This window comes from Cupressus sempervirens, chromosome 1 (assembly GCF_028749045.1).
Source record: "Cupressus sempervirens isolate cs-2001-9-10 chromosome 1, ASM2874904v1, whole genome shotgun sequence".
Taxonomy (NCBI): Eukaryota; Viridiplantae; Streptophyta; class Pinopsida; order Cupressales; family Cupressaceae; genus Cupressus; species Cupressus sempervirens.
The window spans coordinates 12,222,019-12,238,453 of record NC_143118.1 but is presented as its reverse complement, the minus strand read 5'-3'; the positions used below and the strand labels follow the sequence as shown (position 1 = coordinate 12,238,453).

At 40.1% G+C, this 16,435-nt stretch overlaps 2 protein-coding genes across 2 annotated transcripts in view; both read left to right on the top strand.

Moving 5' to 3' along the window:
• The window catches only part of LOC149575913 (uncharacterized), a 60,223-nt gene that overhangs the window by 27,706 nt on the left and 16,082 nt on the right, over positions 1–16,435 (top strand). The window lies entirely within an intron of this gene.
• Positions 5,648–7,417, top strand: LOC149575914 (uncharacterized). The gene is made up of 4 exons (XM_089814709.1): positions 5,648–5,928; positions 6,019–6,115; positions 6,224–6,923; positions 7,041–7,417. The coding sequence occupies exons 1-4, from the start codon at positions 5,648–5,650 to the stop codon at positions 7,415–7,417; spliced, it is 1,455 nt and encodes a 484-aa protein (XP_089670835.1).

Below are 16,435 nucleotides of genomic sequence, written 5' to 3'. Positions count from 1 at the left end.
TGGGAGTTCAGCTTCTATTAGGTTCACCTCCTGGGAGGGCTCCAACAGCTCCTACAACTCCTGCAGCTCCAGTTATACCAATGATGCTGGTAGAGACACCTCCAACTTATCTTGTAGGATCACCTAGATTTGTAGATGCTTCACCTAAGTTTGTTCCAGATTCTTTTGATGAGGAACCTCATCATAGAGCATCTCTTGATGCTAATGCTGGTCCTTCTCTCGTGTAGCTCCAGTGATTCCGATAGAGACACCTCTTACTTCTACTGCAGGATCACCTAGATTTGTAGATGCTTCACCTAAGTTTGCTCCAGATTCTTTTGATGAGGAACCTGATCATAGAGCATCTCCTGATGCTAATGTTGGTCCTCCTCTCTGGCCTAAGTGGTGGGCTAAGATACTTGGTGTCTTCGAGATGATGAGCTCATCGATGTGAGAACTGCTCCGAAAAAGAGCAAACCTACAGAGTCAGTTAATTTTGCTCTTATGGTCAACACTCACAGTGTGTTTTAACCTCAAACCAAAGCCTACTGAAGAATCACACTTGGGTCCTTTCTAATCTTCCACTAGGGAAGAAACCCATTGGTTGCAAATGGGTTTATAAAATTAAATACAAGTTTGCTGGTACTTTGGATAAGTACAAGGCTCGTTTAGTTGCAAAGGGCTTTTTTTAGTATCAGGGTATTGATTATGAGATCTTTGCTCTTGTAACAAATATGAGCGATATCAGATTAGTCCTAGCTATGACAACTTAGTTTGGTTGGCAAGTCCATCAGATTGATGTCAAGAGTGCTTTCCTGAATGGTGACCTACAAGAACAGGTCTATATGATTCAATCTCCAGGTTTTAAGGTTGCTGGTAAAGAACATTAGGTTCTCAAGTTAGTGAAAGCTCTTTATGGCTTGAAGCAGGTCCCTAGGGTATGGTACATGAAAATTGATAAGTACCTCAGTGATCAAGGCTTCCAAAGGACTTCTTCAGACTCAAATTTGTACATCAAGACTACCGACCGTGACATCATCCTTCTGGTCATTTATGTGGACGGTTTGATCATCATTGGCAGTTTGACATCATTGATTCAAGGAATCAAACAGAGTTTATTCCAGTCTTTTGATATGACTGATCTCAGGGTCATGTATTATTGCCTAGGTGTTGAGGTTTGGCAATAGTCTTCTGGTATATTCATTTCTCAGTCCAAATATGCCAGGGCTTTGTTAGAAAAATTTTGTATGTAGGATTGCAAGCCTGCATACACACCCATAGAGAAAGTTTTAAAGTTATCAGCCAGTCTGATTCTCCTCTAGTGAAGTTACTACGTACATGCAACTTGTAGGCAACGTCATCTACCTCTCTGCTATGAGACCTGATATCAGCTTCGTAGTTAGCTCCATCTCATGTTTTATGATAGCTCCTAAGGCTGATCATTAGATGCTAGCTAAGCGTATGCTTCATTATGTAAAGGGCACTACAAATTATGGACTTCTTTACTCTTGGAGTTCTGATCCTAGACTCATTGAGTTCATAGATTTAGATTGGGTAGGTTTCGTTGATGATAAAAAATCAACTTTTGGATAAGTGTTCAGTTTGGGATCCGGTACCATCACATGGACCAGTAAGAAGTAGCATGCAATTTTCCTCTCCTCTACAGAGGTTGAATATAGAGGGACAATTAAGGCAGGTTGTGAAGATGTTTGGCTTCGTCGGATGCTCGAGGATATACAAATGTCACCAACAAGATGGTATATTCATTTCTCAGTCCAAATATGCTAGGGCTTTGTTAGACAAATTCCGTATGCAAGATTGCAAGCTTGCATACACACCCATAGAGAAAGGTTTAAAGTTATCAGCCAAGTTTGATTCTCCTCTAGTGATGTTATTGCATACATGCAACTTGAAGGTAGCCTCATCTACCTCTTTGCTACTAGACTTGATATCAACTTCGTAGTAAGCTACATCTCATCTTTTATGACAGCTCCTAAGGCTAATCATTAGATGGTAGTGAAGTGGGTGCTTCATTATGTAAAGAGCACTACAAATTATGGACTTCTTTACTCTCGGAGTTCTGATCGTAGACTCAGTGGGTTCATAGATTTAGATTAGACAGGTTTTGTTGATGATAAAAAGTCAACTTCTGGATAAGTTTTCAATACGGGATCCGGTGCCATCACATGGACCAATAAGAAGTAGCATGTAGTTTCCCTCTCCTCTACAGAGGCTGAATACAGAGGGACAATCAAGGCAGGCTATGAAGATGTTTGGCTTTGTTGAATGCTTGGGGATATGCAGATGTCACCAGCAGGACTGACCACTTTGTTTCTTGATAACAAAAGCGTCATCAAGTTAGCATGGAATCTAGTCTTCAATGAACGAACCAAGCATGTGGATGTTCACTGCCATTAGATACGACAACTGGTTGAAGATGAGATAATAGACTTGCAATATGTTCCTATAACAAATTAGATTGCCGACATTCTCACCAAGCCTCTTGGTCTTGATAAGTTTGTCAAATTTAGAGGACAACTTGGTGTTGTGGATAGATTTACCATTAAGGGAGGGTATTACGTTAAGAGATAGCTTCTATTATTATCTATTATTATTTTGATGGTTATCTATTTTTAATCTATTGTAAATATCAGAATGTTTTTAATATTTACTTAGTGGTTAGTTAACTGATAGCTTAGTTAGTTGTTACTTAACTGATAGCTAGAATAAAATGTTTCTATTCTTTAAGATTGTTTCCTAAGAAAGCACCGTCTATTCATTTGTATATATTGATCTATTGATCATTGTTAATAACAAGCAAGAATTTTACCATTTACCTTGTAATACCTACTTCTCTTGGATAAATGACAATCTATGAACTATACAAGTTTTGCTCACTCTGGCTAAATAGATGTACATATTTCTGATGCCATCAAAAGCTATTGTTACCCTCCACAACCAATCGATGCAAATTATCTGTGCTAGGATCAACTAGCTTGCGAAAACAACCTTGTCCAGTGTCTAGGGAAAACATTTGGTTTTGCTAGACATTGCAACACTTATTTCACAAGAAATCACAACAATGGTAGGATTTTCTGTAAGCTTACTGATGATGGCTTTTAATTCATATTATGAACAAACTTTAATGGCCTTATTGAATAATGTAATGTTTCTTTAATGGTCATCATAGTTTCTTTACTAAATTTCTAATATTGTCATGTAATCTGGATTGTATATATTGATTTATAATAACACAATATTAGAGCGAGTTAAAAGGGGTTTTTCGAGGTTCAACAATTAAAAAAAAATTCATGTCCTCTTGACTGGATTTTTTTGCGAATTTTTAAAATCATTTTTTAATGAAAAAACCCTCTTTGCAATTTTTTAGGGTTTTATTTTTATCAAAATCACATTTTTATGAAGGGGAGCAGATTCAAGGTTTTTTTTCCTGCAAAGAAATCACGATTTTCTTTTGTTCTACGTGCAAGTATTTTTTGCATCAAATCTCTGCAATGTTTGTGTGCTGTTTTTGAAAAATCCCATGTTTGAATGCGTCTAAACCTAGCACTTTTAGGAGAAAAAAGGCACACTCCAGTAAAACAATTGTTCTACTCAGCAGAGGTTAAAACTCAAGTCTTAGGCGATATCTTTAGAGGAGTAATGGTGTAGCTGCAAGTTAATCATACTAACCATGCAGAACCCCCATCCTTTCGATAGTAAATTCCTAAGTTACCGGATTCGCTCCTGAAGGGCCAAAATCGAAATTCGATTCGCATGAAATCAAATTCGGTCTTGGTTCAATTCAAATTCACAGTTTTCCTGTTAAATTCCCTGTGGGTCCTTCATTTCGCACCTTGGACGAATTTGATCGAATTTCGAGCGAATTTTGGAGTCCAAAAAAGAACTCGGATGGAATGACAGCGAATTTCGAGCGAATCTGGGCATACAGCGAAAAAGTTGAAAAAACGTTTGACTTTTTAATCATTTAAAAACGGGTTTTACTTTATTCTAGTCAATTTTACCATCTAATATTTACACAAAACCCTAAAACGACGCAGTCAACCATATTCAGTGTTCAAACTTCTTTATACCGTGGCTTGTTTTATATGGCGGCGTTCAGACTTCAAATTTTCTTCTCCAACACCAGCAATAAAAAAAGAGGTAGGTCTTTAAAAGAATCTGCACTACTCCAAATCCCTATTAACAACCAATGAATTGTTTTGCACGAATGAAAATAGTAGGATGAGATGAAACCAGGTCAAGCTCTCTTGGCTTTGTTTGATTGTGATTAATTTAGATTTTATTTAATAGGCTGTTACTATTAATATGTCGATTTGTGCCTGTAATTGTTATGTGGTGAGAAGATTAGAGAAAAATATTTTCTAACACAACCTTGTATCAATTTTAACTTTTAAGTACTATATTAATCCTGCAAGCACGTGCTGAGCTGGCCTTGGTATCATTCAATAGCAGGTAGATTTAAAGAAAATGTGTTTAATTGTCTAAAGTTAAATTCAAAATTTAAAATGTGTGGGGTATCACTGAGTGGTGAAGTGATCAAATGTCATTAACAAGGTCTGAGTTCAATTCCCACATGGAAACTGCCAAACCAAGCTCCATACAATAATGGCCCAACAAAATCATGTGCCAAATACAGTAGAATGGGACCCTTTCTAAGCCCCCAAATATGAAATATGAGAACTGCAGTTCCTTAGTGTCCAATTACCCTTGGCAAAGATAAAATTACAACTCTATAGAAAATTTCAAAATTATATTATGACTATTGAATAACTTCTAACTTCTTACAAATTGTTCCTAGTTTTTAAATTTTCATTGTCAACTTACTGATATATATTACAGTTTAGTTTGAGTGGATAAATGAGTTTTTAACTTTTTTCCATATTTAATTTTTTGTTTTATGTATTGACATATGGTGTAATTTTTAAATTTTTGTGTAGATTCTATCATGGCTGGAAGTGATTCGGCTGGCAATAATCCCCACTTCAAAATCGACAGATGTTCCACACTTTGGAAACATGTGCAAATGATTCGATCAATGCCGGGTGGAGGAGGTTACGTGTGGATTTGTAGCCATTGCAAGGAGGAATTTAGCAGCTCTTATAGTAGAGTAAAAGCACATTTGTGCTTTATTCCTCAAAAAGGCATCAAATTTTGCACCAGGATGCCAAGAGTAAACGGGATACTACCTAAAACCTTTCTTCCAAATCACATCATAAACAAATATATTCAAGAGTAGAAGCAAGCAGAGGAAGCTGTTGGGAGGGCAAATGCTTCACATCCGTTGGAAAGTGGTAGGCCTCTAAAGAAAGGGAAAACATCATCTATGTCTTCAACTACCACTCCTAGTGAGCCACCTGCAGAGGGCCATCCATTCATGCGTCCTACTCCTCCTCAACAACAGATTGTAAGTAAACCAATGGCGGGACCCATGGAATCATCATTCCAAAATAAAGCTAGAGACATTGCTGATGAAGCCATAGCCAGATGTGTTTATGCAAATGGATTGTCATTTAATGTTGTTCGCTCACTGTATTGGCAATACATGGTGAGGGCAATTAATGTGGCTCCAAGCGGGTTCAAGGGCCCTGGGTATGAGAAGGTATGCACCACTTAATTGGATAATGAGGTGGCTCGTGTAGAGAATGCCATGCTGCCCATCAAGGATGCATGGGTCGAAACAGGTGTGACAATAGTATTCGATGGATGGAAAGATGCAAGAAACCGTCCTCTGGTGAATGTTCTTGCAGTGTCTACAAGAGGTGCAATGTTTCTAAAAGCAGTGGATTGTGAAGGAGAGGTAAAGGATGGTCCTTTCATTGCAAACATTCTCATCCAAGCTATCAAGCAAGTTGGCCCTCAGAATGTTGTTCAAGTAATAACCGACAATGCGAAGAATTGTAGGGCTGCCGGCTTATTGGTTGAGGAGCGGTATGAACACATTTTTTGGACACCTTGTGCAGTGCACTCACTCAACCTAATGCTGAAAAAAATTGGCACTAAGATTGAGTGCATAAAAAGAATGTATGAAGAGGCACAAGAGATCCAAATATTTGTCACGAACCACCATATGATGCAGGGTATATTCAGACAATTCTCGAAATTGGAGCTCTTGAAGGTAAGTTGAATTGTTTAAAATTTAAACATGTTTTATAAATCTAGCCACTTTAGTAAACTTTCTATGTTTTCAAATTTTTAATCTATTACTGTTTTGATTTTAAAATAGGTTGCTGAGACCCGCTTTGCCTCCAACACCATTGTTTTGAGGCACCTTATCAAGGTTAAAGACGCATTTACTAGAATAGTAACTAGTGTTAATTGGACTGTATGGAGGCAATCTAATAGTGATAGAGCAACTGCCATAAGGGGATTGATACTAAATGAATCTTGGTGGGATCTTGCTGAGTACCTTCTGAAGATCACAGAGCCTATATTGAGCATGATCCGATACACTGACATGGATAGGCCTTGCTTGGGTGAGGTATATGATGGCATTGACTCCATGATTGAGGACATTAGAAATATCGTAAATGAGAAAGAGCAAGATCCTGATGAAAAGTTCTTCAAGGAGCTACAGTTAATCATGATAGAGAGATGGAACAAAATGACTACACCTTTGCATCTACTTGCCTTTGCATTGAGCCGCAGGTTCTATAGCCAATCGGTCCTCAAGGGGAGTACCACTAGAGTTCCCCCATACAGAGATCCTGAAGTTGCTCAAGGGTACAAGGCAGCCCTTCGAAGACTCTTTCCTGAGCACCTACGACCTGCAGTGAGGTCTGAATTTATGAGTTTTGCGAGCACCGATGATTGTGGTATTGAGGCTCTTGAAGACAAGAACAATGCTAATGCTCATAAATGGTGGTACTACCACGGTCAAAAATACCAACACTTGCAGCCCATTGCCATCAAAATTTTATCACAGGGTGGTTTTTAAAATTTTAATCTTAACATTCTAATTACTAGTTTCTTGTTGGTAAATACTAAATATTCAAAACTCTAATTTCTAGTTTATTGTTGGTAAATTTGCAAATCTTGATAAGTTGCTAGTTCATCATCATCTGAGAGGAATTGGAGCACATACTCCATCCACTCGATAAAACGCAACCGACTAAACTCCAAGAAAGCAGATAATTTGGTGTTTGTGCATTCAAACTTGAGGCTCACAACTCACAAAGAGAATATGTACAAAAAGGGGGAGGCAAAACAATGGGATGTCGAACCAGAGGCCGTGGAGTTGGAAGTCCACTTTGATGCACTTGCGATTGAAGATGGCGATCCTGAGATACATAGTAGTACTGATGGAGCTGATCTTGAGGCTACGGTTGAGACTACGGTTGAGACTGCTGATGCTAGTGGCACTAATTGTGCTTTTAATCAGCTACTGCCTAATGATGATGAATTCTTTGATGATTTTTGATGATATATTGATATTTGTCATTTGATCACATATGAGCCTATGACTGATTATTTGATTAAGTGATTAGTAATGTTGATATTGTTGTTTTAAAGACTAAAGTTTTGAATTGAAACATTCATATGGTATTATGGTGGTATATTTTGACATTTTGTCATGCCAATCGAACAAATCATTAATATATGTGGTGGGTGAATTTGCTAAATTGCTTTAGATTAGCATTGTGGTGTATGAACTGGTATGCTGCAACATATTTTTACATATATATTTTTTATTTTATTTTTAAAAATTCTTGTACAGACGAACCCAAAAGAACCCGAACCTATCCCAAAATTTTTTGATCGAATTTCGAACCCGAATGTCGAACCCGCATCCGAACCAGAATCCGAACCGGCAACTTAGGACTAAATTCCAATAATTAGGCAAAATTGGTGCCACAAACCACAACTGGTTTACTAAAACCATTAGTGAAATTCAAAATAGTGACTTGAAATGGTGATAAGGTTGGTCCAAATTCCAATGACAAAGTTGGGTCATGTCCTCTCTGTTAAGAATAGCAAATGCTTTTACAGTTGTCATAACACTTCATAATGTCCAATGTCTATCATACTTGACTTCTTAATTTTGGTGCTCTATTTTGGGATAAGCAAATCCATTCAAAGTTAAAATGTTTTAGGACTTGTCATAATGCTATGAGGATTCCAAGGTATCATTCTTATAATCATTTTTGTACATGTCATAAGAATTTGTCATCCTATCTTACAATCCAATATTGATGTTATCTGTTATTCCAACCTCTTGTACATCTGACAATTATTTGACACAGAGTAAAGATGCAAACATGGGTTGGGATGCTTCCCCACTATGAGGCCAAAACAAAAATAAATACAAATAATTAATAAATTGGAACATTAGGACACAAGTTTGAAGCAACTTTCCCACCATCTTATATCTAATGTGGCCGTTGTTTGTGTGATGGCTTTTTTGACAAGCCAATTGGTAGGAGTTACTAAATTGGGTTTTTTTTTTCTTTTTATAGGTTCAATGAAACTTGTGTATAGGATCTTTTTGGATGGACATTGTAATTTCTTAATTGGGCCACTATTCAAACAATATTATTGTTTCTAGAGAAAATGCTCCTCTTGAGGATTTTTGTAAACTTCCAAAATCCTAAGGCTTCCATATTGCTCATAACATGTGACGGGGTGATTGTAATAGAAACCTTGTTGGCCCCAAAAGTGATATTAATCGATGGTTGTAATAGAAACCTTGTAAATACTCCAAAATATTAAGATTTTATAAGAAATAATTTAGCTATCTTTAGGTGCCATGTAAAGTTGATGGGAAATATCTAAAGAAACGTGTTTATTAATTTTTTAATTAATAAGTCATAAACTTTGAGCTGCATTAGTTGGGTTTTGAATTAGGCTTCAAAGTGCAATGTGATGCTAGCCATGGTTGAAAAACACAGACTTAGAGAAAACTCGGCAATGCTAAAAAATGCAAGTCGACAACTTAAAATATTGCTTAAATTTAATTAGAAATGCATATTTTTGAGCAAAATTCATTTACAAGAGTTATCCAATGAGTACAAAAATATTTTTTTCCCTTTTTATGAAGCCAAATTTCTAGCACAAATTGTCGAGTTCGGCAAGTACAATCTGAGTTTTGCATCAATGATGGTAGTAAATATTTTAATTCTGACTTTTAAAAATATTTGTGTGTTTTAATTTGTTTTTAGTTAATTTTTATTTATTATTATTTCAAAAATTCAAATTCTAATATATATGTATTATTTTAATAGCTAGTCAGCTTGATCCCCAAAATCTGGATTTGTTAACCTCCAGGCAGTTGTTTTGCACCGTTACCAAATCTTTGGATAAACATTGATAATAACTAGATTACGCAACATTTCTCTTCCATTGCCACTTTAGATGGCCCTTAAGTGCAGCACCAAAGAATATGATTAACCACTTATTTTTGGTAGATTGCTGTGTTGAATGACCTTGGTGAGTTGGCTGGCTTCCAAAAGGGGCCAAAAGAAAAATGTTTGACATTGTTTTTATTTTTCTTTCAATATTAAAGTATTAATGGTTGTAGCTTCGATTGGATGATTCCAATTGATGAAATCAACTGTTTGAATGGCTTGTCTATTGTTGGGAAAATGGGTAGTTAGATGTTTGGTTCGTCCGAGGAAGTTATACGGATGCGATGGTTCGCCTTGTATCCCCTCGGACACTATATGTATGCACTTCTCTCTTGGAATGAGACACACTTGTATGTAGCAATGAGATGATGAATACAATGCTGTAATATTATCTTTCTATTCATTGTTGAGTACTTTACTTATGTAAGTAATCTTTGTTAACCGTAGAGGGAGAACATTTGGGGCCGTTGCCCATCTATCTAGGAAATAACAAAATGAGTGGATAAATGGGATTACCATTTGAGGAGAATCAAAGTGTGAGGACCAATGCCGAAGGCATTACAAAACTCTTTGAAGTGAAGCATGCTTTGGCAATTGAATTCCTGGTTTCACTTCACACAACAATCGAAACTTTCGTACGAAGGGGAGCCGTATTAGAAGAAGTCGACAAAAACATTGTGTAGACGTGCTCAATGTCAGCCCTTTGGTGAATAGGTTATTGCATCAACTACTGTGTTTGTTGGCGCAGGCAACCATAAATGTGGCAACAATGCCACATTTAAAAATAGCCTTGTTCAGTAGCTCAATGTTCCAACAAGTACAATGGAATGAACGAAGGTCCTGGCTGCTCCACGGCAGACCCGATGATGTTGGCTATGAATAGTGGACGAAATCCTATAGTAGTGGAGATGGGCATCCTCGACACCATCCTCACCAACACAATTGTGGATGGTGGGTCAGGGGTGGACGTTCTACCTAAGGAGACTTAAGAGTCTCAAAAAGTTGACGTTGTGGCCGCCGATCATCAACTTACTTGGGGCTGATCAACATGGCATCAAACCCCTGGGAACCTTGATGGCGCAATAGGTAACCATCGATACACAACCATTCATTTTGGACTTCGTGGTGATTCCCCTCAAGCGGAAAGGATATGACACCATCCTAGGAAGAGGGTGGTTGGTGATGGGCAAGGCAAACCGTAACTGGAAAAGGAATACTCTGTCATTCGAGAAGGGGGGAAGAAAATTTTTAATGGATCTCAAAATTCAGATGGTTGGCAAAGAAATGGCATCCTCATCAGATTATGAATCTGACAACGGGTGAGATGAAGGGAAGAGGCGCATGGAGCCTAACGACGAAGGGGTACTCGAGTTGGAAGAGGACACAAACTCCATGGATGGCTTATTTCATCGGCAAATGAATGACTATGAACTATTCCCTCTGTCCTGTAATGTGCTTGAAATCGAAGATCCCAATGAGTTCGTTTAGGAATGCGAAGACTACAACGAAGGTGAATCACAAGTCAAGGACAATCTGCCCCACCAATTCCCTAAGGATGAGCGGATCCAATACAAGGAGGCAAAGTTAAAGGAAATAAATCTTGGAGATGAGGAGAATCCAAGGACCATCCTAATGGGCGATGATTGGGACCCAGTGCTAAAAACGACAACATTCAAAATCTTTATGGAGTATAAGGATGTCTTCGACTGGACGTATAAGGACTTGAAGGGTGTACCTCCAGAGCTATGTGTACATCGAATCCCCTTGGTTCCAGGAGCCTAGCCTATATGGAAAAGGCCGTACAAGATGAATAAGAACTATGCCGCAAGAGTAGAAATTGCGATTGAACGAATGTTGGACACGGGTATTATCTTTCGAGTGGACACAAGTGAATGGGTCTAACCCATTGTGATCTCCCTGAAGAAGGAAGCAAACTAGATTTGCATTTGTGTAGATTTTTGATGTCTTAATGTAGTAACCATTAAAGACTCGTTTCCCATTCCGTTCATGGACAACATATTGGAGGAGGTAGCTGGCCACGAAAATTACTCGTTCATGGATGGGTTCTTTGGATATAACCAGATAATAAGATATCCATTGCAGAGGAAGACAAACTAAAAACCACCTTTGTAGTGGAGGACAGTGTATATGCTTACAATTGAATGCCCTTCAGCCTTTGCAATGCACTGGGGACTTTTCAACGGATTATCTTACACATCTTTGATATGATGTCAATAGGAAATTTCAAAGCATTCTTGGACGACCGGTCCATATTCAACGGTGTGGACAAGCACATTGCAACCTTGGCAGAGTGCATGGAAACGTGTCAGTGAGCTTGTCTAGCACTTAAGCCCAAAAAGTGTCGATTTGTGAGGCCTCAAGGGAAGCTACTCCGGCACATAGTGTGCAAAGAAGGATTAAAAACAGATCCTGATAAGGTATGGGTGGTAGTGGAAATGGAGGCTCCTACAGTTGTAATTGGCCTCAAACCTTTCCTCGGCCACATCGGATATTACTGACGGTTCATCAAAAACCTTGCATAGATTTCATATCCGATGGATAGGCTCATGTGGAAGGGGGGACCGTACACTTGGAAGGGAGAATAAGAGGAAGCCTTTGGGGATTTGAAAACAAGGTTGTTGGCAGCCCCTATTCTTGCACTTCCAAATTGGGACAAGGAATTCCATGTACATGTCGACACATCCAATTATTCCATTGGAGCCACCTTTGCTCAGGAAGGGGCACATGGACTCGATCACCCAATATACTTTGCAAGTAGGTTGCTGTCAAATGTCGAGAAGAACTATAGCACTACAAAACAGGAGGGCCTCAGAATGGTTTATTCAGTCCAAAAGTTCAGACACTATTTACTGGTAATGCCATTCACCTTCTATGTGGACCACCAGGCCCTTATGTACTTGGTTAACAAACTGATTATTGAAGGGAGGGTGAGCCGATGGCTTCGCTCACTCCAAGAGTTCACATTCAAGATTGTCGTGCGGCTAGGCCGTAGCCATGTTATTGCAAACCAATTGTCACGGATCAAGTCCGGTGAACCACTGGTTGGGGTAAATGATGACTTTCCAGAATCCCATTTGTTTCATATCACCATACTATCGAAATGGTATACAAGTATAGGGGAGTACCTGTTCACAACTCAGTTCCCTCCGGACATGCCTCCAGGCAAGCAAAGGAAGTTGGTCCTCAAGAGCAGGACCTTCCAACTAATTAATGGATTGTTGTGCGGCGAGGCCATAGCCATGTTATTGCAAACCAATTGTTACGGATCAAGTCCGGTGAACCATCGGTTGGGGTAAATGATGACTTTCCAGACTCCCATCTGTTTCATATCACCATACTTCCAAAATGGTATACAAGTATAGGGGAGTACTTGTCCACAACTCAGTTCCCTCTAAACATGCCTCTAGGTGAGCAAACAAAGTTGGTCTTCAGAAGCAGGACCTTCCAACTAATTAATGAATTGTTGTACAAAATGGGCCCATACCAAGTCCTGACGCAATGTGTGATGGAGGAAGTACCGAGTGTGCTTCGAGAAGCCCACAAAGGACTTGCAGGAGGACACATGGGTCCCGATACGATGGCAAGAAAAGTGCTCTTAGCAGGTCTATGGTGGCCAACTTTGTACAATAATGCCAGAGAGTGGGTGGTCGGATGTGATACATGCCAACGGGCGGGAAAACCCCTCAAATGGGATTTTATGCCTCTCAACCCTCCCCACGCCCAAGACTTATTTGAGAGATGGGGACTCGATTTCATCGGACTTTTAAAGGCTAGTCGTGCTCGACAATGTCGTTATATTGTGGTCGCCACGAAATATTAACGAAATGGGTCTAAGCATGCGCATTGACGAACAACTTAACACTTAGTATTGCAAAGTTCATTTATGAACAGATCATGACAAGATATGGCATCCCAATTCAATTAACAAGCGAAAAAGGTGGTCATTTTGTGAATCATGTCAGTAAGCTATTGACCACAAAATTAAAAAAAACTTCATACACTGTTGAGACCATATGATCCTTGGACGAACGGTCAAGAAAAGGCGACAAAAAAAATCATAGTGGGCGTCATCTATTAGTCTTGTGGGGTCCAAGGTGAAGATTGGGAAGAGAGATTACCTTTGATGATGTGGGCCTACTAGACTTCTTACAAGGTGACCACATGACCGACACCCTTTCAATTTCAATTGATGTACGAACAAGAGGCAGTGGTTCCTACGGAATTCATGGTTCCTAGCCTACAGATAGCCATTGATAACAAGCTTGGCGACATGGATAGTCTGAGAGTTTGAGGGAAGACTTTATAACTTGAATAAGCTAGATGAGAAAAGAGCCATGGTGCAATGGGCGATGGATGTGGCACAGCAATAGAGGAAAGTGTGGCATGACAAGCACCTTCGTTTAATGCAGTTCACACCTGGACAGTTAGTGTTGAAATTGAATAGGTGAAATGAAATCAAGCCTGGGAAATTTAAAGTGAAATGGCTAGGTCCATATAAAGTCTGAGAAGTGGCAGCCAATGGATTGGTAGAGTTGTGGTCACTTGATGGCAAAGAGATTCTAGTTGCTGTCAATGCGTGAAAGGGTTAAAAAAACAAAAAAGCAAAAAAAGCAAAAGAAAATTAAAAAGCATGTGGGCCGCAGATAGATGTCCCAGGGACGTGTTGCAGACAAATGTCCTGCGGACGCATCGTCGACTCTCACAGACATCATAGCAACCCTTGTGGATGAGTGCCCAAGTTATAAAAATGTGTTGAGGGAAAGATTAAACACATTTCGAAAGGCAGAAAGAAGAGAGTCGTGGACGTAGCAGAGGGAAGTCATTAGTTGGCCGTGGAGGAGGTGGAGTCACTAGCAAATGTAGAGCAAGGCCACGGAGGAGGAGAAACCACTACACACCAAAACCAAGTACCAAATAGACTTGCTGCGGATTGAAGCATCATCCATGGAAGTACAGACAACGTGTGAGGGCTTCAACCTCGTCTGTGGAAAGCATGCGTAGGGAAACCCTAACCGTTTTTGTTGCAACATGACAAAACAAGAAAAGGTTAAATACTTTAAAGTATGCAATCAGCAGGAAAGAGACAAGCGTAGAAGGAACCATTGGAAGCAGAGGGTTCTGATATGGATAAAAATGCAAAAGTTTTGGCTTCAGAAGTCTATGTTGTAGGACCAGAACCGGGATCACCGTCTAGTAGCAAGAAACAAAAGGTGCGTCTAGAGGTTCAACAAATTGGTTAGAAGGTGGATATTTCTCACCGTACAGTCCAGTTTGAAGGCTTGAACGATAGAGAGTGTAGACGATGGTGGCAGGAAACGTCGGATATCGACATCATCAATCAGACATTGGTGCGTCCGCAAGTGCATTGGGCTATTCAACTGTTAGTATTTTCCATACAGCTGTATGAACCAGTATTGAGAACTATGAATCATATAACAAACATAGCCGGACGAGCTCATTTGACTATAAAAAGCATCCTATTACGATATCATTCAAAGCACGTGATTTTACTAGTCGTTGGTATGCTCGACCAAGGAGGCCGCAAGGTGGTAACCATGAATCACAAACTTCCACAAGATCAAAAGGAGGTCCGTGTGAAGCTGGTGGGTCGAGACCTCATGGTGGATGAATTCAATTTTGTCATAAAGGGTACCAGGAGTAGACGATTGAGACGCGACTTCATCAAAGAAGGACATTGGCGGTGTATCATGGATGTGATAAAGAGCCAACTAACATGAGCAAGTAGGGCTTCAGATATCGCCTTGCCATAGATTGTTTTCATGAATGGCATGATGAATGGGATGGTATATGATTGGGCATTTTTCCTCATCGATTGAATGGAGGAACTCATGAATCTGCAACACCGTACATTTTATATGCCCTACCATGCCATTGGGCTATTTTTAGAAGACGCACTGCTGAAAGGCAAATTGGCGCAGGGAGCAAACCTCCAGTATTCTATTGGCGACACTTGGACACTGGGGGCACAATAGCTGGCTAGAAGAGAGTGATGCAGGGATTGAGTATGGGTGACACTGATAGTGGCCGCGGAAATACTACGAAAAGTGAGGAGACTACTTTAGAGAGTGACAACTCTCAAGCTGAAGACGAGACAAAGGTGACCTAGATCGTGTCTCCTCCTTAGTCATTGTTCACACTGCCTCTACTACCCACGACAACACATTTGACACCCACCACTGTCACTTCTTCCATTCCACCTTTCGGCCATAGATTGATATGGCACCTACTTCGACGCCAACCACAGAGTTTGAGAAGGTGATGGGGATGACGAAAGTTGAAGTGCCCTCCCAGGTAGCTGAGAGTCAGATAGCCGACGTTGTCCCTGACTAGATCAACCTAGAGGTAGCAGAAGGTGCGACAAAAATACACAAGGCAGAGGCAAATGAGATCGGGTTTCTCGAGCCCTAGGTTAAATTGGAGGTCATTGGCACCGAGGCGGTCGTGACCATTGCTTCTTCCCTATTGGCACAACCAAAGAGTGTGGTGCAGTTGGCCCAACCAGCGATGGCGGGTGAACATGTTCTTGAGATAATAGTTCCGTCTTGCTCTTGTTGCCATAGGTGCCTCTGTTCAACCCCAACGATGGGAAGAGGGTTTGAGGAGAGCAGCAACAATGACACCATAGGAGGAGAGTACACTATCTAAGGATGCGCCCAATAAGGAGGCTGCATTGGAAGTGGAAGTTGATGCCACAGGAGGTATGGAGATTGATTCAGACCAGCAGATTGGGCAAGAGGAGGATGAGGAGATCTTTTCCTATGGGTCGGATGAGGAGAGATCTAGGGCATACATCAGAGCTCTGGAGAATGTGCTGGAAAGAGCTCAGGTGATTGGACAACATGCCTTGACTAGAACATGAGAACTGCAGCTGATCCAGGCATATATAAGGCGAACATGCCTTGAGCGGTTCCACTCTTGCTTTGAGGCAAGAGGGTGGCCAGTAGTAGAGACATTGGAGATGCTGGCAGATTGGGCTACAGAACCCAAGTTAGGACTAGTCACCAATACCATGGAGAGGTTCACACATAAGATAGTAGTGGTGTACAAGGACG

Excerpts from the sequence above, each read along its gene's own strand:
- LOC149575914 (XM_089814709.1), top strand. The coding sequence starts at position 5,648 with ATGCTGCCCATCAAGGATGCATGGGTCGAAACAGGTGTGACAATAGTA. Across the intron at positions 5,929-6,018 it reads GGCTTATTGGTTGAGGAGCG|AATGTATGAAGAGGCACAAG; the intron begins GTATGAACACAT and ends GTGCATAAAAAG. Across the intron at positions 6,116-6,223 it reads CGAAATTGGAGCTCTTGAAG|GTTGCTGAGACCCGCTTTGC; the intron begins GTAAGTTGAATT and ends ATTTTAAAATAG.